The following is a 22,137-nucleotide window of genomic DNA, read 5'->3' on the forward strand; positions in this document are numbered from 1 at the left end:
TTTAGGTACAAATATTCAAAAATGACTTATTACAGTTGGCCAATTGTCCTAAGAGTATGTAGGAACCGGGTGGAGTCGCCCGAGAAGCGCAACTTCAATATTACTAGTATGATTACTAGTTACTGGATAGGAAGCAGGTCTGTCATATGGCATTGATAATTGTCTAGCAGCGTCGTAATGCAGGTCGCTATGTAAAATGATTTGGGATATGTAGATAAAGTAAGTAGATGAACCCTACCGCTTATGTGCTAGAACTCGCAATTATCATAGGGCCTCTAGCTTGCGCTATCCCCTAGATTGATGACTATGCAGAATGCATCCTGGCGAGATCTCGATGCAAATGAAGATCTGTTTTAATTTGCCGTAGGTTGAGGAGTAGGTAACCTATCGCGAACTCGATTAGCAACAGCCCTACCCCGTAGGTCAAAAAGGACAGATAAATATAAAGATAAACACTTACTTAAGAAGTTCAAAAATCTTATACTTCTGCAAATACCGAGTCTCCCTCCGATAAGCCTTCAACAACCGGGCAGGATGATCTGATTTCGCAGACGTCCCGATAAGCCGGCTCATTGCAGGCGATGTTTTGAACATAGGATCGAAGACGAGTAGATTGGCGGTGTTATCATCGCGAAGCTCGAATCCGATGATTGTCATTGAATGGCCTGGTCACCGTCGTATTAATTTAGTCTCGGACTCCGAGGAGAGCGGGTAGGTTAAGCGGGGAGGAGACATTCACTTACCTTGGTGCTGGAAGTATATTGGAGGTAGATCGGTCATGAAGACCTTCTTCTCATCGTCTAGGGAGCAATTTGATCGGAAGTAGGATGCAACATCTTGGTATAAGGCCATGTGTGCGCGCATATTGCTTGATTCGCTTAGACTGCTTGCGTCGCAGCTAAAGGGGAGGTTAGTCGTTGATCTGTCTTTTATTCATGGGGTCAAAACTTACGGGATACCAAGACTCATAAACAGTGCTTGTGCCTAAACACCACAGCATTAGCATTAGCATATTTCTGCCATTTAAGAAAAATAGCGTGTCCCCATTACTAACCTCCGGCGTCCCAATAAACTTCCTCGTCCCCTTAATACCTCCCGTCTCAGTCCGTCCCGAACTATTAAACCCCCAATCCCACGCGCGCTCAATCAGATCCTGCAATTCCAAAATCGAAGGCACACCGTCCGGGAAATTCTCATGACCAAGACTCTTCGACTTGGTAATATAAGAAACAAGCATTTGAATATTGCGGTATCCGCAAAATCCGCCTTCGCGCGTCATCTTGCACACATGTCGGACTTTGGGACTGCAGAGAAAGACGCGCTGGGAGGACTTATCTTGTTCGCAGAGTTTTGCTATGACGGGGACGAGGTTTTCGGTTTCGTTTTCGACGCTCGTGTGGCGGGATAGTTTGCCGTCGGTTGTGATTCGGGTTTGCTTTGAGGTGCGGCTGCCTTTTTCTAGCATTTTCTTGAGCCATGTGGGCATTTTTTTTTTCATGGGCGTGTGGGCCTAGTTCTGAGCGCTGGATTAATTGTTAATAAGACTATTATTGAAGAGAGAGAGAGAGAAAGGGTATATGGATGGTATAGTTACTTACCCCCAGCCGCTTAGCACCATCCGAACCCAATTTGCCGACGGGACTGCGACTTCGTCCTTGTGCTGGTTTCGAAGTGTTCGAGCGAGTAAAGTCTCGATCGGCGCCTCTTTTACTGCCTTTCTGGCTCACATGGAAGTCCCGGGAGTCGTTCAGATCTGACGATATATCGGGCTCGCTGGACAGTTCTGTATTAAAGGGACTCTGGACTGGCCCGGAGTCGTCCAGCGCAAGGCCTTCTGCGATATGTAAATCGAGATGGGTTGCCAGTTCGGCAGTTGTGATGGTCTCACCACATCCATGTGGACAGTCGACATATTTTTCCGTAGAATCTTCGTCCACCGGGAATGGAGACGGGGATGGGCTGGTGGTTTCGAATGCGGGTGTTTCGAAAGTGTGTGGTGGCGGGGCACCTCCTTCTGGGTGGCAGTATTCGATGTGCTGCTCCACGAAGGTCGCATCTTGGTCTGAGAAGGGGCAGAATGGACATGATGGGGTGATGTGATCGGCCATGGTGACTGGTTCTTAGGGTGTGCTGGGAGATTGGGCAGGAGAGATGAGATGGGGTGGCTTTATCTCCAAGCCACGTGCGAGATGATCCCGGGATACTACCAGAGCATAGAGCCAGTTGGCACCTTATTAGATGTATGCATACAGCAGGTCCTAGTCTCTTGGTGGTTTGGTTTCTCGAAATCTCAAAATATAGCGGTGCCTGGCGCAGACGTGGTTGCGGGTGAGACCCACTTAGAGGCAAGAATAGCCTCGCCTGATCTATAAGGTTGGTCTTACTTACAACTCAACCCCAATCAATCCCCATAGCTCTAGCAAAAGTGGCTATAACGAAAATTGGCAAATTTGGGTGAGATTATTGAAAATAGCTATTGAAAATATCCCTTTCCACGCCATATTCAATAATGCTAGCTGCAGCTAATGCTAGCAGTAATAATGATAGACAAGTACAACTGTCGGTACAATGGACTACTTGAGCCATGCTTATTCTGGTCAAAGCGCATGTTTCATTCCTTACTCGGACTGAATATCACATGCAAACCTGGGGTTAATCTACGATCCCATTGCTCCAGTAAGATACATTATATATCGAATTTGTCATCCAATCCCAAGTCGATAAGACAGCCTAGAACTACCCTACCTTACCCCGACCCTAAACTAACGATCGGGAATGAAGAGACTAAAATATAAGAAATTGAGCATATTCAAAACTATTGTATATTAAGAATCACCTTTGAGTTGGCTTGTTAAATCGCTCATATATACTAGCTGTATACTAGTATACTAGTACTATCGGGCATGAACGGAGGCGGCGCGATGCCTAATCCGGCGAGGAATGTATAGATCCATGGATGCGGAAGTGGCAACAGCCTGTAACTAATACAAATAAATATAGGTAGATGATAGTATATACTATATACACATGTATATATTCTATAGAAATAAATGTAAGTAAATAGATATAAACAATAAATCTATACAATACTGTATACACATAGTACTCTGCCTCTGCGTCATCGCGGGGCCAAGATGGCGTGATTGGCGGGGCATCTCCGACATCGCGTTCCTGGAGGGGAAGGCGGAAAAACTCAATTGACTGACTCACCTGAAAAATTATTCGGGTTCGGCCTGCTAATTCAAGGGCCGCTTGACTGGCCCACTCCTCCGCTTTCGCTGTCTTTCCTTTGCTTTTGCTCTTGCTCCTCTTCAATCATTTCGTTTCGCATTTCGTGGTTTTGTGGTTATGGCTTCCTTTCAAGCAGATCAGCCGGCTCCCGCCGCCTTGCATAGCAATTGGGTCGTTCAAAAGTTTGGCGGTACCAGTGTTGGCAAGTTCGCTTTGAATATTATCCAGCAGGTTGTCGAGTATGTTGATGTCCCTCGTTCCTGAATGACATGGCCATGGCCATGTCATGACTCGACCCCGTCATTCTCGCCAACATTCATACTAATATCTGATCCCCCGACTACAGACCCAGTCTCATCGACAACCGTGTTGCTGTCGTCTGCTCAGCCCGAAGCAGCTCTACCAAAGCCGAAGGCACCACAAACCGGTGAGTCATGGCTCTCTTGAAGCATGCCCCAAATCGAAACACCACCCCGACCCCTACACCCCTACGATATACGAACCCCTCTCAGAAGTCCCTTCAAAACCACTCGCAATCACCGACCAGACCCATTCTAACCTTCCCCACTCACAGGTTACTGCGGGCAGCCCGGGATGCGGAGAACTCCCACTCACGGCAATATGAAGTACTAGTCGAAGCCGTCCGCCTAGAACACACCGCAGTGGCCCAAGAACAGTTGAAATCAGTGGATCTAAAAGAGCAAGTGGTATCCGATATCAACGGCGAATGCGAACGAGTCCTCAAAGTCCTCGAAGCCGCCCAAACCCTCGGCGAAATCAGCGCACGATGCGTGGACAAAGTCATCAGCACAGGCGAGAAACTAAGCTGCCGCCTAATGGCCGCATTCTTGCAAGATCGCGGCGTCGATTCACAATACGTCGATCTATCCGACATAATCGACTTCCCCATCGGCGCCCACGGTCAGACCAGACATTTTATAATTCCCTCGCCGCAGCGCTGGGGAAAAAAGTCGCCGAGTGCGGTCACCGAGTCCCCGTCATCACTGGTTACTTCGGTACTATCCCGGGCGGACTTTTGGACCAGGTTGGACGGGGTTATACGGATTTATGCGCTGCGCTTGTGGCTGTTGGAACGCATGCCAAGGAACTTCAGGTTTGGAAGGAGGTTGATGGTATTTTCACGGCTGATCCGAGGAAAGTGCCCACGGCCCGACTTTTGCCTGCGATCACACCTTCCGAAGCGGCTGAGTTGACTTTCTACGGATCAGAAGTCATTCACCCATTTACCATGGAGCAGGTGATTCGTGCCCGGATCCCGATTCGCATTAAGAACGTCATGAACCCGCGAAACAAGGGGACGATTATTTTCCCCGATTCCCCGGCCGAACTGGTGCGTACACCTGGCCATGACCCGCGATTGTTCCGCACGCGCAGTCCGAGTCTGGCGCAGAAGCCGAAGCGGCCTACTGCCGTCACGATCAAGCATAAGATCTTGGTTATCAATGTTCACTCGAATAAGCGATCGCTATCGCATGGCTTTTTTGCTGGGATATTTTCCGTATTGGATAAGTGGCGTCTGTCAATTGATTTGATTTCGACGAGTGAGGTCCACGTGTCGATGGCATTGCACTCCGAGGCACCTCTGCTGAATGGTAATGGAAGGGATGAATACCAGGTTATTGATGATGATCTGAAGGGGGCCTTGAATGATCTGGGCAAATATGGAACGGTCGATATTATTCCTGAAATGGCCATTCTGAGTTTAGTCGGCAAGCAGATGAAGAATATGATCGGTGTGGCGGGGCGGATGTTCACTACTCTGGGCGAGAACAACGTGAACATTGAGATGATTTCGCAAGGTGAGTTTGATTGAGTCTGACTGAGTCGATGGTGGATCCCAACGTTGCCCCTCACGTTACCTTCATCCTTACCCCTGAATTGTCAAAGACTGACCTCTTTTTTCTTTCCCCCCTGCAGGTGCGAGTGAAATCAACATCTCCTGCGTCATCGAAGAGCGCGACGCCGACCGCGCTCTCAATATCATCCATACCAGCATGTTCACCTTCTTGGACTAGATGTCCATGGCGGGTGGGTTAACGAGTCATTGTCGTTTGAGATATCCCATGGGCCGGTTCAGCTTGTGCTTTTGCCATTTGTTTTTATTTTTAGAGAAAAGTTGGCGTGCATCTTCCTCGGAGGAGGCTCTCTGCCTTTCCCGTCTCCCCTCTCTCCGTTTCTCGGTAAAAAAAAGAAAGAGAGAGCAAGAGAGAAGAGAGAACAGAGACATCCGTGAGGTCATTCAGCATCGTGTTCTTTTCTTCTTTGCGATGCATGGATGTGGCGTTTTGTGGTTTCCTGCAGATAGAATTTCGGAAGATCCCTGTTTCATGATGAAGGGGGTGAGCTAAAGCCAGCCCTTTCTAATGGTATGGTTTAATGGAGGGGAATATAAGCTATACGCTGTATATTGGATATGAATGAATTATTTATTAGAAGTTTCCAATGATTGCATTTAATGACCGTGACTGTAAGGAAGGTTCTGCGTAGTGTTACGTGCATTAACCAAAGCAGGTACCAATGTACGCAATGCAGAATAAATGTAGGTACCAAAGGTACTTTGAATATGTACTCGTATAGGTACTTGGTACTTAGTCACATATGTAGTCGTGCTACTTACCCCAGCTAACTACGATTTACATGGATTAGGGTTAACTTTCAGCTACTGCAGTACACGCACGAAAGTGAACCCTCGAGGGCCCCGTCCCGTCCCATTGACTACGACTACTGACATCGAGACAGACAGTATGTACTGTATGATCTGAGTCAAGGGTCCTGCAGAAAGGAGATCCTCCGTCGATCATGGCCAATGGCTGGAGAGAGCAAGGGATGATCCGACGCGACGGCTGTCTCAGAGTTACATCCGCATTCCTGACGTGTACCAATAGGGAGGCGGGGACAGGGGAGGAAGGGGAATTAATTATTTAATTATTCAATTATAGAAAGAGGGAAGGGAAGCCAAGAGAATGGCATGATATTGGGTGAGGATGTACGGAGTAGGGTTAGGAGTAGTACTAGCCGATAGGTTGTGGAGGGTAGGGGGATCTCGTGGAGTCGAGTTGGGGCTGGACCGCTGGGAGATCGGATAGTCGTGCTAGTCGCAGATAACCTCGGATCCTCACACAAAGTATCTAGTACGCTACTGTGGGATATGATCTCAGGGTGGAGCAGATACTAGCAGCAGCATAGTGTATACTCGTACTAGCACATACTTTGTGTTGGTCCGATCCGCACATGCCAAGCAAGGAGCAATCCCTTCATACACCATGGAAACAGAGGTATTGTCATATAGTACAGTGTAATCTGGTATATAAGTGCCAAGACCCATACTAAATCGCGTGACGCGTCCGCGTGCATACCATACCATACCCGTATTGTCTCACGCTGGTACACCGTCATGGCCCTCACATCTTCTCTCCATCTACATGTAAAGTAAATGTAAAGTAAACCGGGTATACTCTGCTGTACTTCGTACTCCTACACTATCATCTCACCTCACTCCTCCTCCCCCCACCTCCCCCCCTCCCCGTCTTGAACTCTCATCTTGCGCGTTCAAAGGGATCTTAAGGAAAAAAGAGGGAAAGTACAGAAGACAAAAGGGACGCGACTTCCAGGCCTCCTTCACAATCTGCTTTGTGCTCTGCTGCCTTCCCTCCGCTACCCAATTCCCCTCTTCTTCCCCCAACGCACTTCACTTTCCACCCACTTCCATCTCGCTCTACTCGGCTTCTCTTACGAAGACCTCGAAAATAGAACAAATTGCATCCGTCTGAACAGAATTTCGGGGATTTCCCTTACTTTACAACATCTTCGCTCGTGGTGATTTCCACAAAAAATCGAGTTCTCCATCTTCATCCGCCGCTGATTCGACTGGCCCATATTGGACGTATCACCCGGTCCTAGCGCCTTTTGGCCCAACGCTTGCAATCACGACTAGTCTTGCTGCATGACGGCCTGAGGTTGCTGACTATCACATCCGTTCTGTCTCATCATTGGCTCGACGCGAATTCTCTTCACCTTCAATCACCCGTTGGACTCGGCGTTGCTGAACCCGCCTGCGCACGCCTTCCCCCATCACGCCGGCAATTGTTGATTTCGACGCGTCATATGGTCCCTATTGGTGACTGCTGACGATTCCGCATCGTTTCCTACCCTTTGGATTATGGGATCGACGCGTCCAGCGCTCGGCGCGCACAATTCCCCGGCGCTGGCCCCATCTGCACAGGAACCCATCAAATCGCAGCCCCGACTCCAACCCTCACCGCTACCACTGCAACCCATTGAAAACCCATTCCATCCGTCTGGCCCGCACAGGCCATCGCCGACAAAAGGCTTTCCTGTCCACGGCGCGCATCCGGGACGCAAACTCGGTTTTGTTCCCATCTCCGCTCCCGCTCCTCCCATGTTCACCACCGACTCCCCGGCCAAGAAACCGCCTTTCCCCATATACGCCCAGTCCTCTATGCCGCCGCAGTCGGCTCTCTTCACTACCTTTTCCAGTGTCAATCCCGAATCATCAAAGGAGAACGTACGCCCGGAAGATTCTCTCAATGGCAGCTTTGCCGACTTCCCTGAACCGTCCTATGATTCCAAGCTTCCCATGAAGCGCACACTGATGGACGCTGCCCCGCTCAAGGAACGCTCAGTCAAAAAGCAAAAGCGCGAAGACGCGCCGCTTCATCACCTCCCGGAACCTCATGAGATGCCGCCTATCGAGGACGACGGCACGAAGCCGCCGTACAGTTATGCGACTCTGATCGGCATGTCGATTCTGCGCGCGCCCAACCGCCGTCTAACTCTGGCCCAGATCTATAAATGGATTTCCGATACGTTTTCTTACTACAAGCACAGCGATCCGGGCTGGCAGAATAGCATTCGGCACAACCTCAGTCTGAACAAGGCATTCATCAAACAAGAACGACCGAAGGATGATCCGGGCAAGGGCAATTACTGGGTCATTGAGCCAGGGATGGAATTGCAATTCCTCAAGGACAAGCAAGTTCGTCGTGCCACGATGTCCAGCTTGCCCCTCCCCGCAGTACCCCAGAGAGATCTCGCCCCTCAACCCCAGAGTGCAAGTACGACGACGTGGATGGTACCACCACCTCCCGCGCGACAACTTCCACCACCACCAAAAGCCTCGCACAACGACGATCTTTCTTCTGATGCCACCTTGCCTGCGTCCGATCCCGCCTTGCAGGAGGATGCAAGTGACGAGGTTATTCATGCACCTCCACACCACACCGCCCCCCTGCGTTCATCCCCCCCCACAGGCCATTCGATCCTCTCCTCCCATCGCTCCTCCTCGGTTCTCTCGTCAAGGCACTCCTCCCACGCCAACTCATCAACCTGGCCCTACTCCTGCTCAACGTCCTCGCAAGCGCAAGTCCATCACCATGAACGACAGTGGCTACTTCTCCTCCCTTGAATCCTCGGCCATGCGTCCCAACAAGGCTGGCCACATCCTTACCTCTGATCTTGACATCGAGCCGCCTCGTATCAAGCGTGGTCGCGCGGAAGAAGAGATTGCTCGAATTCGCAGCTCGTCGCATGATGTTAGTCCTGGACAACCTCCTGCCCGGAAGGATGCCAGCGCCATCGTTGGATCTTCACCTCTGCGTGGAGGATACGTCAGCATGCTCCCTCCGCCATTAACACCCATAATCAAATTCAAGAAACCGGCGAAGCCCCCACCGTCGGTCTCTCCTAATACCAACCTTCGCAACCACCGACGCAAAATTCAGCAAATGGTCAACTCCCCGATTAAGCATCTGGGTCTTGCTGAAGATGACCTCCCTTGGAGCCCGGCCTTCAACCTCCATGACGAGAGCTATACTCCACATGACCACTTCCACACTACCTTTGATGTCTTCGCCGACGCCCACACACTGCATGTTTCCCCAGCTGCCTGTGGCTCACCGGAGAAACGCTCCGTCAAGCGACAGCGTACCGATAATAGCAATGCATTAACCGATATCACCTCGGTGAATGTCAACACCCGACTCGGCATGCCTCCCCTTGCGCGATCTAAATCAGCTATCTTCCCGGAATCACCTTCAAAGCTCCCGGAGACTGGACGACTGGGCGAAACAAGCCAAGACGACTTCTTCTCCTTCCACCTCTTTGACGAGAGCAATAACAGTCCCGATGAAGTTGACGGCGTCGATTTACTTCAGGGGTTTCAAAAAATCGGAGGTACTACAAAGGACGATTCGCTTAAACCGAAGGCTTTGTATTCGCGACCTCACCTCACTAGTCGCAGCAACACCTCCTTGTTCTGAGAAAAAGAAAATTCGTCTGTTCCGATTTGTTTTGCATTGATCATATCATGTTCTGTGTTGGACCCATGGGAACATGGGAAGGACATAACATACGCTGATACACGCTGATACTCCGCTCCGCTTTTTGACTTGACATGACATGACTTCGTCCTTTTTCCCCACACTGCACTGGCGCTATTCGAGATATTCTACTCCCCCACGGCTGTTCTTGTTCTTGTTCTTGTTTTTTTACTTCCTGCGATTGCCACACAAACACCCGCTTTTCTGCTTTTTTTTTCTTCTCTATTCCTGCGTTGGGTTTTGCGTTTGCGTTGAGGAGTTGGAATTGGATTGTCACCAGGTTTCTTTTTCGATTGGGCGGTACACATTCTTTTTATTTGGGAGTTCTTGGGAGCGTTGCACTGCAGTGCAGAGCACCGCGCCACACCGCGATTCGCTAGGGTGGTTCTGCATTCTCTCCGGTTTTTATCTCTCTATTTCCCCGCGCCGAGCCCGGGATGGCCTAGCCTGGCCTGGTCTGGTTACGACCTTAATGACGATGCTTAAGATGTACATGAGCAAAGCGATGCTTTCATGATTTGGGTTTGGGTTTGGTTGGGTTGGATTGTCATGGATTTATCTTTTTTTATCTTTTTTATTCTTTTTACTGGTATGGGTGCTATGGTTTGTTTTAGTTAGGGACTCGGATTGACTGGATGGGATGGAATGGGATGGATACATGGAGGCGCTATTGATTATGTAGCAATTTGAATTCATATGATGATTATTGAGTCTCTTTATTTCCAAGTGGATTGTCGTATTTGAGCTTGATTTAACTTGTAAATTTACTAGTACTTTGGATGTGGATCTGGGAGTCTTGTAGGCTCGGATATATACATGCTACTACTAGTAGTACTCATAGTACTTCTGTACCGAGCGCAATACTACTGGTACTAAGCGATGTGACTGACATGACTGCCAACCTTAAAAAGTTGTAGGGCTCTTCGTTGAAGGATTAGACTGGATGTACTATTGCTACTCCTAGTAGACCTCAGCGACACAACTCTTAAATGTAAAGGGTATCTTTCATATCTGATTAACCATCCAACCAAAGCCCCGAATACTAACAACTTGAATGAAAACAACATCGAATCGAATCGAACCCATGATAAACATCACATAACATAACTAGATGCAAGCAAAGCAACCCAAAACGCCCAAAGTCCATTCCAGTCCAGTGTATGATTTGTTTTTCTCCAGTAGGGCCGTGTAGTGCAAGCAGCCCATAAGAACCGAGTAGAGTAAGGTACTACCTAATCACTACTAGCACAACCACGACACCCACAGCTAACACACTGAATAGACTGATCTTCTTTCAATTGAGCCTTTGGTACGCGGCAGATGCAGGTTGCGTTGAAATTTGTTTCCTTTGATTGGACGCAGCGGAGGCAGCAGAGCTGAATTAAACAGAAAAGATTGAGTTAGCAATGAACCGAAACGAACGGGAACTGGAGGAACGGGACAAAAATAAGGTAGTATATGGATATTTCAAAGCAAAGGGATCAAACATACCTTTTCGTAACCCTGTTTCTTCCACTTTGCGATTAGATTCGCGTCGGCGTAGTTATTCTTTAACAACCAGTCGTAGAGTTGTTTGGAGATGGCTTCTTTTTCGTAGTATAGGTCATAGATATATCGGGAGCCTGGATGAGGAGGGAGTTATTGTTAGACATAGAATAGAATTAAATTAGGAATAGGATGGGCTGGAATGGAATGGGGTATTTGGAGTGGGGTGTATTCTCCAAAGACTGGGAGCTTGGGGACACCCTTCAGGCTGGGACAGAGGGGGGAGGAAAGGGAGCAAAGCAGAGTATGTGTGTGAAGGGCTCTCAAGGTAGGTGTATGTGCATGTCTCTGTATGTAGGCAGACTGGACTCGAGGCAACTCAAGGTTCGGGGCGATACATACGCTGATGACTGATCTGAAAAATAGGCCAGAGAACCTCATATTTCTTCTTTCCCTCGTGTGACGCGTTCTCTGCATCTTTCATCTTATTGCTGAACTCCAGTAGGGTATCTTCCAAGTCGTCGAAGCCAGCGGGTGGCGGTTTGCGATTGCGGGAGGTACGGATGGGAGGCATGACTGCGGCTGTGTTGGGTGGGTGGGATCGATTCTTTCGATGGGGCGCAAATAGCACTCTTATAAGCCTAAGCCTAAGCCTGTGCCTCAAACGAAAGACGAGGCGGTGGGAGAAAGAGCGAAGGACGAGGGGCAGATGATAGATATCAGAGACAGACAAGGTCGGGTAGGATAGCTGACTTTAATTTCTCGGAGATTCGCCCGCATCATTCTGCCACCTTCTACCGCCTACGATTTTGCGGGCGAAGCTTCGGTGCGGTCACAGCTGCAACTGCAACTGCAACTTGATTTAAACCACCAATTGAACATACCAACCTATCTCCATCTCTTTTTATCTCTCCCATTTACGCTCCGTTTCCCGCATATTATTTCAAAATGGATCCCCAGACTCAGATGGATATCTCCAACCTCAGCGAGGCCGACAAGAAGGATCTGAGCCAGATCCTGCAGAACGAGTCGCAGAAGACTACCATCCAGCAGTGTGAGTTGGCATAGGCATTCCTCTAGCTTGTCGCAAGATCGAGTCGTGTTGCCTCGAGAGAGAGAAAAGAGAGAAGAGTTCCGTCGCTAATTATTTACGTCTCTGTTTAGCCGTCCACCAACTCAGCGACATCTGCTTTAAGAAGTGCATTGCCGGCCGCCCTATTACCGACGGCGCTCTGTCTCGGAGCGAGGAGTCCTGCGCTGAGAACTGTGTTCAGCGATGGATGGATACTCAGACTTCTATCATTACCAAGTTGCAGAGCATGCGATAGATTGTCGATTTCCCTTTGCTGGATGTGATGTGATGTGATGTGATGTGGTTTAATTATGGATTGGATGATGCGGAATTGGATATGATGGGGCTTGATTTGAGCTTTCCGTCTGGTTCTTGTCTTCGGTCCCGACTTTGGAAAGAGGTTACTTGGTCAACACTATCACTGGGACCTTGAGGGTATAAATCTCGAGTTCCTTGGTGTTGGTGTTGGTGACTCTGACTCCTGGTCTGGACCGTCGCGTTTTGGAGTCTGGGGATGAGATGAGACTCTTCGACTTTATGTCGCTTGTATACTAGAGATAAATGAATGATCTCCCTTGTATAAATGCTTTGCTTTTAACTTTACTATTGTCTTCGACTCTTCTGTACATATGCGTAGAAATATGTAGATTCGGAGAAACCGGGGATCTTTGGGTGCTAATAAACGTATAGTGATACTCGGAATGGCTGGATCCTCTCGTGGACATTGATTATTGTGGCTAAGGCACTGAGATATTGATATGCGGTATGACACAGACAACCTATGCCTATGTCTCTGAGATGGCAGATATAACCACTGGCAGATCTGCCAGAGACACCAAGGGTAAGTAATAATACGGGAACAGTATAACAACTTGAAGCTACGGCCACATCTACAATCACATTTACGACGGATTTGATTCATTTGAATCGTGTCAAGAAATGTATCTTTTTTAGTCATTCAGCCCTTGATGCCGCTGAAACAGCCAAGGAAACTGGCTGGTATTGAGAATCACCCGCGGTGGAAAACAACTTTCGCCCAAACCCTAAGAAATCCATCTCCTTTCCTTTTTTAGACGATGGCCAGCTTGGTGGCGGCGATGTCGAGAGCATCGACATCGGGGGTCAAGCGGGCGAAAGCCTTCTTGGAGCCGTCGGGGCTGGAGAGAGATGAGATGTTAGCAATACGTTCTCTTATGTTATGGTTGTGGCGGGCGGAATTTCCGACCCCGTGTGTGAGTGGGGGGGCACATACCGGACCAGGGTGTTGACCTTGACGGTGTCAACGTCGTACAGCTTCTTAATAGCAGCCTTGATCTGGCGCTTGTTGGACTTGACATCGACGATGAAGACCAGGGTGTTGTTCTCCTCGATCTTCTTCATGGCGCTCTCAGTGTTGAGAGGGTACAGAATGATCTTCTGAGCGTCGAGCTGGGGCTGACGGGGGATGGAGACGCGGGGGTACTTGGGAGACCGCGAGAGCTGCAGGGTCTTGGGGCGGTGGAAGGTGGTCGAGGTGCGAACCTTGCGGGACTTGTGAAGCTGTTGGTTGGTGGTTAGTATTTTTTTTTCTTCTTGCTGGAGAAAGATCCCGGATTCGCCGATTTTGCGGGCAAGTCGGTAAATCGGGCCTTTTGGGGGAGATGGAACGTACGGAAGATCCCTTAACGACCGCCTTGGCGGCAGCGTTGGCTATAAGAATGCATGTTAGTATTCGTGTGGTCTGGATATGTGATGTGATTGATTTCTCCAAGGAAGAAATTGCGAATCATGCGATGTCAAAATGTGCCCTAGGATCCGGAAAAAAAAAAAGAAAGTGTCGAGACGTTGTAAATTTCGTTTGTATCGCTGATATTCGTTGAGAGCGAGTCGGTGCCAGTCTGCTGTTGTCGCTTTGATCGTTCTGTGCGGTGTTCGTTCTTCAAAGTGTGGAATTTTGAGATCCAACAATTTCAATTTCGATTTCCTCCTTTCCACCCAGAGCACATTTTCGCACAATTCGCAATTCAAAGGGAACAGTGTATAGAGTATTCGATTGCAAGCCAAACGTACCTGTCTTGCTGGTAGGGGCCATGGCTGTCGTCGTCCGCTTGTCGTGATGATTGTCGCTGTGTCGATTGTCGAACAATTTGGCGTGACTTCGCTAAGCGAAAAACCCTAGCACTGTGTGGGTCAGGTGATCTGTGGCTAAACCCGCCTTAGTCAGCTGTCATGGCTGACTCAGCACTTTATTGCGGCTGTTTTTTTTTGATGCCGCATCTAGCGGCCTGGAAATTGTCAAGATTGGGATTTATTTGTTTCGCCTTTGTTCGGGCTTGATTTATTTGCAGTAATTATTTTGCTGCGGCAACGACTTTCACCAACTCCAAGTCATGCTGATCCGCTTGATCCGCTGAACACAATTCTATCTACTTCCCGAAGTCTTGACTCTTAAGACATAATGGCTCCCAGCAAGCGATCCAAGAAACTGGGCTCGTTGTCAAGCACTCGACCTCCTACAATCAAATCACAACATGCGGCATTATCATCCAAAGCCACGAGAACTTTAATTCGATCTCACCACCAGCTCCTGAAAGCACGAGCCCAAGCCGAACGTTCAGGCGATGAAGCCCGCATAAGCAGCATCGACGCTCAAATCCAAGCTAACGGAGGTCTGGAAAGCTACCAGACCGCCAGCAAAATCGGCCAATCTCTCGAACGAGGCGGTGATTCCAGCAAACTTCTCCTAGATTGGATAAAGCCGCAACTAAACGAGTGGAATACAAGCCTCCCCAAACTCCGCGTTCTGGAAGTCGGGGCGTTGAGTACGAAGAATGTTATTTCTAGAACGCCTTCGTTGGAAGTTTCGCGCATTGATTTGAATTCTCAAGAGCCTGGTATTCTTAAACAGGATTTTATGGAGAGGCCTTTACCACCCGCCGATACTGATGGGAACGGGAACGGGGATGGGGAGCGCTTTCATTTGATTAGTTTATCATTGGTGCTAAACTATGTTCCGGACGCGACAGGACGTGGTGAAATGCTCAAGCGCTGCGTGAAGTTTCTGACTTCGAATTGTCCTATCTCGCTTCCGCCTACTCTCTTCCTTGTTCTGCCTGTCGCTTGCGTTGACAATTCACGTTATGTGACTGAAAAGCGCCTTCTCGAGATCCTGTCTAGTTTGGGATTCGAGCTCGCGCAGAGCAAGCGGACTTCCAAATTGATTTATCAGTTATGGAATCATACAGGTGCAAAGACACCGACGAAGTCCTTCAAGAAGGAAATGCTCAACCCTGGCCACACTCGGAACAACTTCTCTATTATTCTGAAAAAGGGATGAGATGAGAGAAAACGGCTTTATATTTCATCACCGAGAAGAAGAAGAAGAAGAAGAAGCATGAAAAAGCAAAGCGCCGGGGCGGGCCACTAGCCTAATTGCCAGAAATCAACTCGCGCGGCAAGAATGCCCAAACTGTCCCAACAGCCGCCAAAATCGTGGATGTGATCAACAAAAACCAATCGAAAATTCGCTCACGCCGACTGATCTCCTTACCGAAGATCTTCAAATAAAATGCAAGTGGGAATATGATGCAAATGGTAAAGCACAAGAACGATCCCAGGAACGCCATGATTCTGTCAAAGGACGGGAAAATAATGGACAACACGACAATAAGAGCGACGGTGAAAATGCGAACTGCAATCCGGAGGAATTTCTGGTCATTTTCTCCGGATTGTCCATGCCCTGGGACTTTCACGCCGCAGAGAACTTCAAAGGTTGCTACCAAAGGCCGAGCACTGGTGTCGTACTGTTAGCGGGGTGGTGTTTTCTGGGTGGTGTTTTCAAATTCAACTTCCGGATTGTCATGGTCAACTCACTTTAATGGCACTTTGGTGAGCGGAATAATGGCAATGAATATTATTATACAGATGGATACGGCTTTCGGGTACTCATCCAAGCCGAGGATGTTGGCGGTGACTTCGTCGTGGACACTATCTCCAAACATCAGCCATCCAATGATGGCCATGGAGCAGTCAAGGGAGAACTGGTTTTCCATTAGTCATGTGGTTCAAGTTTGAATGTGTATGCATCGATCTGTGTTATTCTTACTGTAAAGATATAAGTGGCCCACAGGCTCTTTCCATACTTTCGTGGATGGCGCATGTCACGGTAGATATTGGGAAAGACACCATGCCCACCCCAGGGAGCTAGAGAATAATTAGTCACTGGAAACTTGAAGCAGACCGACAGACCTTTGCAACATACACATAATTAGACCAAAGCTCAGAGGCAAAGTGGCCCAGTTCTCGGGGAAGAGAGTTGTTTTGGCGGGCTGGCGGAGGGAACCCGGAGAATCGGGTTTGATCAAACCATCAACGCAGATGAGGAGTACGACTAGGTAAATCTGGTTAGTTTTGAAAGCCTAGCTTGGATGGGTATCATTGCCACTCACTTGATGTGCAAGAAATGATGCCCAAAATGCTGGTCACACTGAGAAACCGCAGCGGCAGAAAGTTAAGTGGGATCAGAACAATACCACAAACAATCTTCCATTCCAGAATACTGAGACCAGGAATCAAGGCATACAAACTGTCCGCAAAAAGCACAGCTAAAGCAACACACGCGCCCAGTAATTCCAAACAGAAAAGAAAGCTAGTGAGCAAACGAGCCTGTTGACCAAAACTGATATACGCCAGATCCGCATACGTGACAAGAGTACGATCGACATCGAGACACTTGGCCAGAATCTTAGCCGTATAAGAGGTAGTCAGGGCAGAGTACACCAGAAAGAGTAGTCCCAGTAACCAGCCAGCTTGCTTCATCGCCAAGGGAAGACTCAGCAGCCCGATACCAATCAACACATTGACCGAGTTGAAAATCGTCTGAGGTACAGTCGACTGCCCGATCACGATATCCTCCTGCGTCCCATCATCGTGCTGAACATGCTTCAGAAGTAAAGGTTCCCGGTCCGGATCTCCCAGCCCATCACCGACCTGCTGCTCCTGGTGGAATTTTATTGCATTTCGTCGCGCGGACTCGCTCACCCGGGAAGAAATCGTGCCGTAAGAGGTAGCGAAGCTTCGGTCCAGAGAAGAAGCTAGGAGTCCCGCGCTGGGAACCCCTCTGTTCTGTCTGCCGGAATCATCGTCGTGGTCATTAGCGTCGTCAGAGTCTTCAGAGAGAAGAGGGCGCTCTATATCGGAATTCCGACCAATGGATGGGAAAGAGCTCCGGGGTGTATAGCCATAGTCATAATCCTGACCCGTCGCAATGGCAATATCATCGTCTGATTCTGCGTCGACGAAGGACGAGCGTCGTGGTAGTACCTCTGGGAAACAGGCGGCTCGCTGCCAAGAGCGGGCGAAATTGTCGATGCTGTTCGGGCCGCCGGCCTGGCGAATCCGTGAGAAGGAGGATGATCTGGATTTATCGTCAGGAGTCAAGACTTTTCATTTCATTTGCTCTAGCGGTGACTCACCTTCGTCGGCCCCAAGTTTCAGCCTCGGTTAGGGTGTCTCGATTGAGGTTACCGTAGTCGTAGGAGCTGGGGATCCTCAGTGGGCCGAAGGTAGCCTCGTCGTCGTTCCTGGCAGCCATTTGGTTTTTGCTAGACTACCCAGGAGACTGGCGGGTTCCGACTGAGGGGGGAGATAGGCGCCCTTTTATATGAGAAGCAGGGAGCGAAAAAGAGGAGAGGAGAGATAAGAGATGGAGACTAAGGTGAGTGGCACGGGGACAGAAGGGAAGCTTCCCTTGAAGTGCCCTGCTAGTCAACCTTGGGAAGTGTGGGGTGATAAGTTTGATAGCGTCAAAGGTTGCTGATAAGCGGCCAGACACGGGCACATTACTCATAGCTACACTGTGGAGGTTATTAACATGGTGAACTTAGGTTATTCTACTAGTATACTAGAAGTATGAATATGAAGATGTATACACATTTAGTGCACATCATCCACTGTGTCTAAATCCACTTTCAGGTACCTTAAGGTACAATAGGGTACCACTTTTCCATATCCTCGGCCCTATAAGACGACATCGGAGATTCGCCGCCCGAGAGAAAAAGAAAAAAAAGTAGTAAAATAAGAAAAATCAGAAAAAAACCAGACCCAACCAGGCTGAAACTGGGCTGCACTGCACGTCAATTCAAGCCGCAGTTGAGTGTAGCCACCGACGAATCTGCACGAGGTGGCGGGTATAAGTATAGGTACTTAGAGTTGTACTGTAAATTGCATACTTAAGGAAGTACCAGTACCACCACCCACCACCCCATCCACTGCTTACCTCAGCCCACTCACCCCTCGAACCCCACGGTGCCTGAGGATTTTTGCTGTCGGACTCTACGTCAGAAAAGGTGTAAAGGTATGTCTACTCCCCCCCTATCTCCCTTCCTTTACTCTCTGATACTCTTTGAGTGTTCCTATCCTCCTCCTTATATTCATCGACCAAGTCACTAATACCTTTGTTTCCTCTCCGCCCAGGTGTTAACCAAAAACCCAATCTTTGTCCGTTGTGGGTTTCTCGTTTTGTCGGGCGTTCACAGGAAAAGCCATTGATACTCGTTCGATCGATTGCGGATCACCTGCGCTTCGCCCAAGATGAGCTCCCAGCAGCAACAGCAGCAGGGAGAGGCGGAGAAGAACATTGAGATCTGGAAGGTCAAGAAGCTGATCAAGCGTCTTGAATCCGCTCGTGGTAATGGAACTTCCATGATTTCTCTCATTATCCGTACGTCCACCTCGCATACCCCTCCACACTCGACTCGCTCTTTTTTTTTAAATTGAAATATATCTTTACTCTCGGCACTGGCTAATTCAAATACAGCCCCCAAGTCTCAGGTCTCTCAAGCGGCACGAATGTTGGCTGAAGAATATGTACGTTGCCCCGCCATTCAGTCTTTCCTTTCATCTCCCCCTCTCCCTCTCCTCCCTCCAGGTTTCTCAGCGCTAATATATATGTGACACCATAGGGTACTGCTTCCAACATCAAGTCTCGTGTCAACCGTCTTTCCGTTCTGTCGGCCATTACCTCCACCCAGCAACGTCTCAAGTTGTACAACAAGGTTCCCCCCAATGGACTGGTCGTGTACTGTGGTGAAATTATCACCTCCGAGGGAAAGGAGCGCAAGATTAACATCGATTTCGAGCCCTTCAAGCCCATCAACACCTCCCTCTACCTTTGTGACAACAAGTTCCACACCGAGGCCCTGAGCGAGTTGCTTGAGTCCGACCAGAAATTCGGTTTCATCATCATGGACGGTAACGGTGCGCTATTCGGTACTCTGAGTGGAAACACCCGTGAGATTCTCCAGCGTCTGCAAGTCGATCTGCCCAAGAAGCACGTAAGTACCAACAATCGGCGTGACATGCGTCTTTTCCCACCCCACCCTACCCCATGCTCACTGTTTCTGCCTACAGGGCCGTGGTGGTCAATCCGCGCTGCGTTTCGCCCGTCTCCGTGAGGAAAAGCGTCACAACTATGTCCGCAAGATCGCCGAGTTGGCTGTTCAGAACTATATCACCAACGACAAGGTCAACGTCGCCGGTATCGTCCTGGCCGGTTCCGCCGATTTCAAGAACGACCTCAACCAGTCCGATCTGTTCGACGGACGTCTGGCAGCCAAGGTCATCAAGGTTGTCGATGTGTCATACGGTGGTGAGAACGGTTTCAACCAGGCCATCGAACTGGCCGCCGAGACCCTCAGCAACGTCAAGTTCATCCAGGAGAAGAAGCTGATTGGCGCCTACTTCGAGCAAATCAGTCAGGACACTGGCAAGGTCTGCTATGGTGTTGAAGATACCCTCAAGGCTATGGAGCTGGGTGCGGCTGAGATTCTCATCGTTTTCGAGAATCTGGACATTACCCGCTGGGTGCTGAAGGATGCCGCCGGTACAGAGACCGTTCTCCACACCAGCAAGCAGCAGGAGGAGAACCGCGAGCTTTTCCAGGACAAGGAGACTGGTCTGGAGATGGAGGTCGTGGACTCGAGCTCTTTCCTCGAGTGGCTGGCCGAGAACTACAAGGAATTCGGTGCCAACCTGGAGTTCGTTTCGGATCGATCCAGTGAAGGTAACCAGTTCGTGAAGGGCTTCGGTGGTATCGGTGCCATGCTCCGATACAAGGTCAACTTTGAACAGCTTGCTGATTATAGCGATGACGACGAGTTCTACGACGGTACGTTTTGAACAAACCAACTCCGGACATCCATCCGTTTGCTGACCACTCCATCCACCCCACAGATTGACGGTTTAGCAACCTCGCAGAGAGCGAGGATGAACGGCCAGAAGCTCCCGCGGCAAGCCTTCTGACGGCTCGCCGCGTCGGACATAAAGGCGGCTCCGAGAATGGAACCCAGGAATCCGTAAAGGAATCCATCGACAGGCCCGTTCCAAACTCTGGCATGCTGCTCAGAGGTGTGTTTTCCCCTCTTTCCTCCCTTTCTTTCTTCTCCCCTTCTGTCTTGAGCTATTCCTAACTGTTCCCAACAGGGTCATCCAAGCTCTAAGATATACGCACACTGAGTCTACCTCAGTGTCGAATGAACATGGAGGTGTAGTTTGCGAATTAAAAAGGTTGGATGCGATTCTCTGCAACATTTATGTCCACCCCTCCCACGACCTTTTCCACCCACTTGCCTTATTGAGCGAATCACCGCACGCAAAACTCATATCTTCGTGAGTTTTGCGTTTTGCGTGTTATTGCCCATACGAAAAATAGAGAAAAATGGGGCACGGGTGGTGGAAGTGGGAACTGGCTGTTTCTTTTTCCTTTTGCTCTCGGTCTCGGTCTCGATTTAGGGGCTTCACTTTTTTTTTCTTTGTCTCGTCTTTTGCATGTAAAGTGTGAAAAGAAAAGTAATAAGAAAATCTTTCTCCCAGATTGGACCATTGGCTTTTTTATGATTTTTCTTTTTGTTATGCGGATCGGATCGGAATTTCCATGCTTTATTTTGTGACCTTGTTCTCTTGTTATGGATTTTTCTGGGACTATTTGGACAGGGCTAGATTTGCTCTATCTATCTTCTTTCTTGGATTCTATAGCTCGGGACAGGAATTAAATTCAGCCTTTTTTTCATCTATGTTTTTACTAAATATGTATGCTCTTTGTAGTGAGTGGGTCTTGGACAACTGTAGCCAACTTGAACCTGGGACATTGGTTGGAACTTGAGCTTGATATGACATTACCCACGGGCTTCGTACGGGATTCTCTGAGTGCAACATAGTATGTCGATTATTCCGAGTCCTTCGAGAGACTACTCAGCAGGCATCCTACCATCCAAAATATCCACCATCTCTCTCAAAAATTCCAAAGTAACAGCAGTTTCATTCCCCTTCTCCAGTAAATACTCCGAACTTGAAGGCCCAGCCAACCACTCCACACTTCCCACATCAGGAGAAGCAACAATTCTCCAAGCGAGTAAGTAACCAGCAACATACCACGCGACCGCCTCTTGTTTATTAACAAATATAGGAGCGTGGTAGTCATTGCATCTTCTATCCCAGTATTGGTGAAAGCAATCGACCCAGTCGAGATACCGCTCCTTGACAGACTGGGGAAGGGACTTGGAGTCGGAGACAAACATCTCATCGGCGTCTAGGTAGGAAACTTCTTCTTCTTCTGTGATGTCTTCGTAGTTGCGCCAGAGGAAGTCTGTTCCGTGGTCGCATTCTATTCGGTAGTGTCTGGGTCGGGTGGTGGGTGGAAGTGAATTTAGGGTGGAAGGGGTGCTTATTTCGACTGAGTTACTGGTATCGTTTTCGGGATCATTTGTTATTTTTATTTTTAGGTCGAATATTGTTTCGATTTCTGGGGAGGTGCACTGGCAGCTTTGGTCGGGGTTTGTGTTGCTTAAGGTAGGTGTGCTTTGTTGAGGTTTATATTAGAGGATTTTATGTATTGTTGGGATTGGGGCTGGGAGATGAATACAGCCAGTGGCATTAGGATGTCGGAGGTCATGGCTGGATTGTGGTTTGGAGAGTAGGGAGGGAGAGAGGGGATTTACTGAAATTTTATACCAA

The 22,137-nt window shown here is 48.9% G+C and overlaps 10 protein-coding genes across 10 annotated transcripts; 5 read left to right on the plus strand and 5 right to left on the minus strand.

The window, feature by feature from the left end:
- Positions 1-456: 456 nt before the first annotated feature.
- Positions 457-2,108, minus strand: N7509_001114 (C78 family peptidase; the record flags this gene model as incomplete). Its single annotated transcript, XM_056625751.1, has 5 exons — positions 457-665; positions 744-898; positions 953-984; positions 1,055-1,510; positions 1,599-2,108. 5 exons carry the CDS (start codon positions 2,106-2,108, stop codon positions 457-459), a joined length of 1,362 nt encoding a protein of 453 aa, XP_056494333.1.
- Positions 2,109-3,348: 1,240 nt separating this feature from the next.
- On the plus strand, positions 3,349-5,267 carry N7509_001115 (aspartate kinase; the record flags this gene model as incomplete). Its single annotated transcript, XM_056625752.1, has 5 exons — positions 3,349-3,470; positions 3,578-3,658; positions 3,806-4,152; positions 4,203-5,051; positions 5,170-5,267. The coding sequence occupies 5 exons, from the start codon at positions 3,349-3,351 to the stop codon at positions 5,265-5,267; spliced, it is 1,497 nt and encodes a 498-aa protein (XP_056494334.1).
- Positions 5,268-7,411: 2,144 nt separating this feature from the next.
- On the plus strand, positions 7,412-9,530 carry N7509_001116 (forkhead box transcription factor; the record flags this gene model as incomplete). The annotated part of the gene is made up of 2 exons (XM_056625753.1): positions 7,412-8,467; positions 8,523-9,530. 2 exons carry the CDS (start codon positions 7,412-7,414, stop codon positions 9,528-9,530), a joined length of 2,064 nt encoding a protein of 687 aa, XP_056494335.1.
- Positions 9,531-10,822: 1,292 nt separating this feature from the next.
- Positions 10,823-11,649, minus strand: N7509_001117 (BUD31 family protein; the record flags this gene model as incomplete). Its single annotated transcript, XM_056625754.1, has 3 exons — positions 10,823-10,966; positions 11,082-11,212; positions 11,478-11,649. 3 exons carry the CDS (start codon positions 11,647-11,649, stop codon positions 10,823-10,825), a joined length of 447 nt encoding a protein of 148 aa, XP_056494336.1.
- A 374-nt stretch (positions 11,650-12,023) lies between these two features.
- On the plus strand, positions 12,024-12,403 carry N7509_001118 (Tim10/DDP family zinc finger protein; the record flags this gene model as incomplete). Its single annotated transcript, XM_056625755.1, has 2 exons — positions 12,024-12,129; positions 12,240-12,403. The coding sequence occupies 2 exons, from the start codon at positions 12,024-12,026 to the stop codon at positions 12,401-12,403; spliced, it is 270 nt and encodes an 89-aa protein (XP_056494337.1).
- An 813-nt stretch (positions 12,404-13,216) lies between these two features.
- On the minus strand, positions 13,217-14,218 carry N7509_001119 (60S ribosomal protein uL23; the record flags this gene model as incomplete). The annotated part of the gene is made up of 4 exons (XM_056625756.1): positions 13,217-13,304; positions 13,400-13,686; positions 13,799-13,836; positions 14,197-14,218. 4 exons carry the CDS (start codon positions 14,216-14,218, stop codon positions 13,217-13,219), a joined length of 435 nt encoding a protein of 144 aa, XP_056494338.1.
- Positions 14,219-14,584: 366 nt separating this feature from the next.
- N7509_001120 (25S rRNA (adenine2142-N1)-methyltransferase) lies at positions 14,585-15,463 on the plus strand (the record flags this gene model as incomplete). The annotated part of the gene is made up of 1 exon (XM_056625757.1): positions 14,585-15,463. The coding sequence occupies one exon, from the start codon at positions 14,585-14,587 to the stop codon at positions 15,461-15,463; it is 879 nt and encodes a 292-aa protein (XP_056494339.1).
- A 91-nt stretch (positions 15,464-15,554) lies between these two features.
- N7509_001121 (putative transporter) lies at positions 15,555-17,719 on the minus strand (the record flags this gene model as incomplete). The annotated part of the gene is made up of 6 exons (XM_056625758.1): positions 15,555-15,918; positions 16,000-16,166; positions 16,232-16,329; positions 16,388-16,516; positions 16,575-17,542; positions 17,601-17,719. 6 exons carry the CDS (start codon positions 17,717-17,719, stop codon positions 15,555-15,557), a joined length of 1,845 nt encoding a protein of 614 aa, XP_056494340.1.
- A 998-nt stretch (positions 17,720-18,717) lies between these two features.
- N7509_001122 (translation termination factor eRF1) lies at positions 18,718-20,363 on the plus strand (the record flags this gene model as incomplete). Its single annotated transcript, XM_056625759.1, has 5 exons — positions 18,718-18,847; positions 18,944-18,993; positions 19,089-19,460; positions 19,537-20,293; positions 20,359-20,363. 5 exons carry the CDS (start codon positions 18,718-18,720, stop codon positions 20,361-20,363), a joined length of 1,314 nt encoding a protein of 437 aa, XP_056494341.1.
- Positions 20,364-21,371: 1,008 nt separating this feature from the next.
- On the minus strand, positions 21,372-22,075 carry N7509_001123 (uncharacterized protein; the record flags this gene model as incomplete). Its single annotated transcript, XM_056625760.1, has 2 exons — positions 21,372-21,938; positions 22,046-22,075. The coding sequence occupies 2 exons, from the start codon at positions 22,073-22,075 to the stop codon at positions 21,372-21,374; spliced, it is 597 nt and encodes a 198-aa protein (XP_056494342.1).
- Between the last annotated feature and the right edge of the window lie 62 nt (positions 22,076-22,137).

This window comes from Penicillium cosmopolitanum, assembly GCF_028827165.1.
Source record: "Penicillium cosmopolitanum strain IBT 29677 chromosome Unknown utg000003l:1.0-3747932.0:1.0-3751027.0, whole genome shotgun sequence".
In the NCBI taxonomy this organism is placed as follows: domain Eukaryota; kingdom Fungi; phylum Ascomycota; class Eurotiomycetes; order Eurotiales; family Aspergillaceae; genus Penicillium; species Penicillium cosmopolitanum.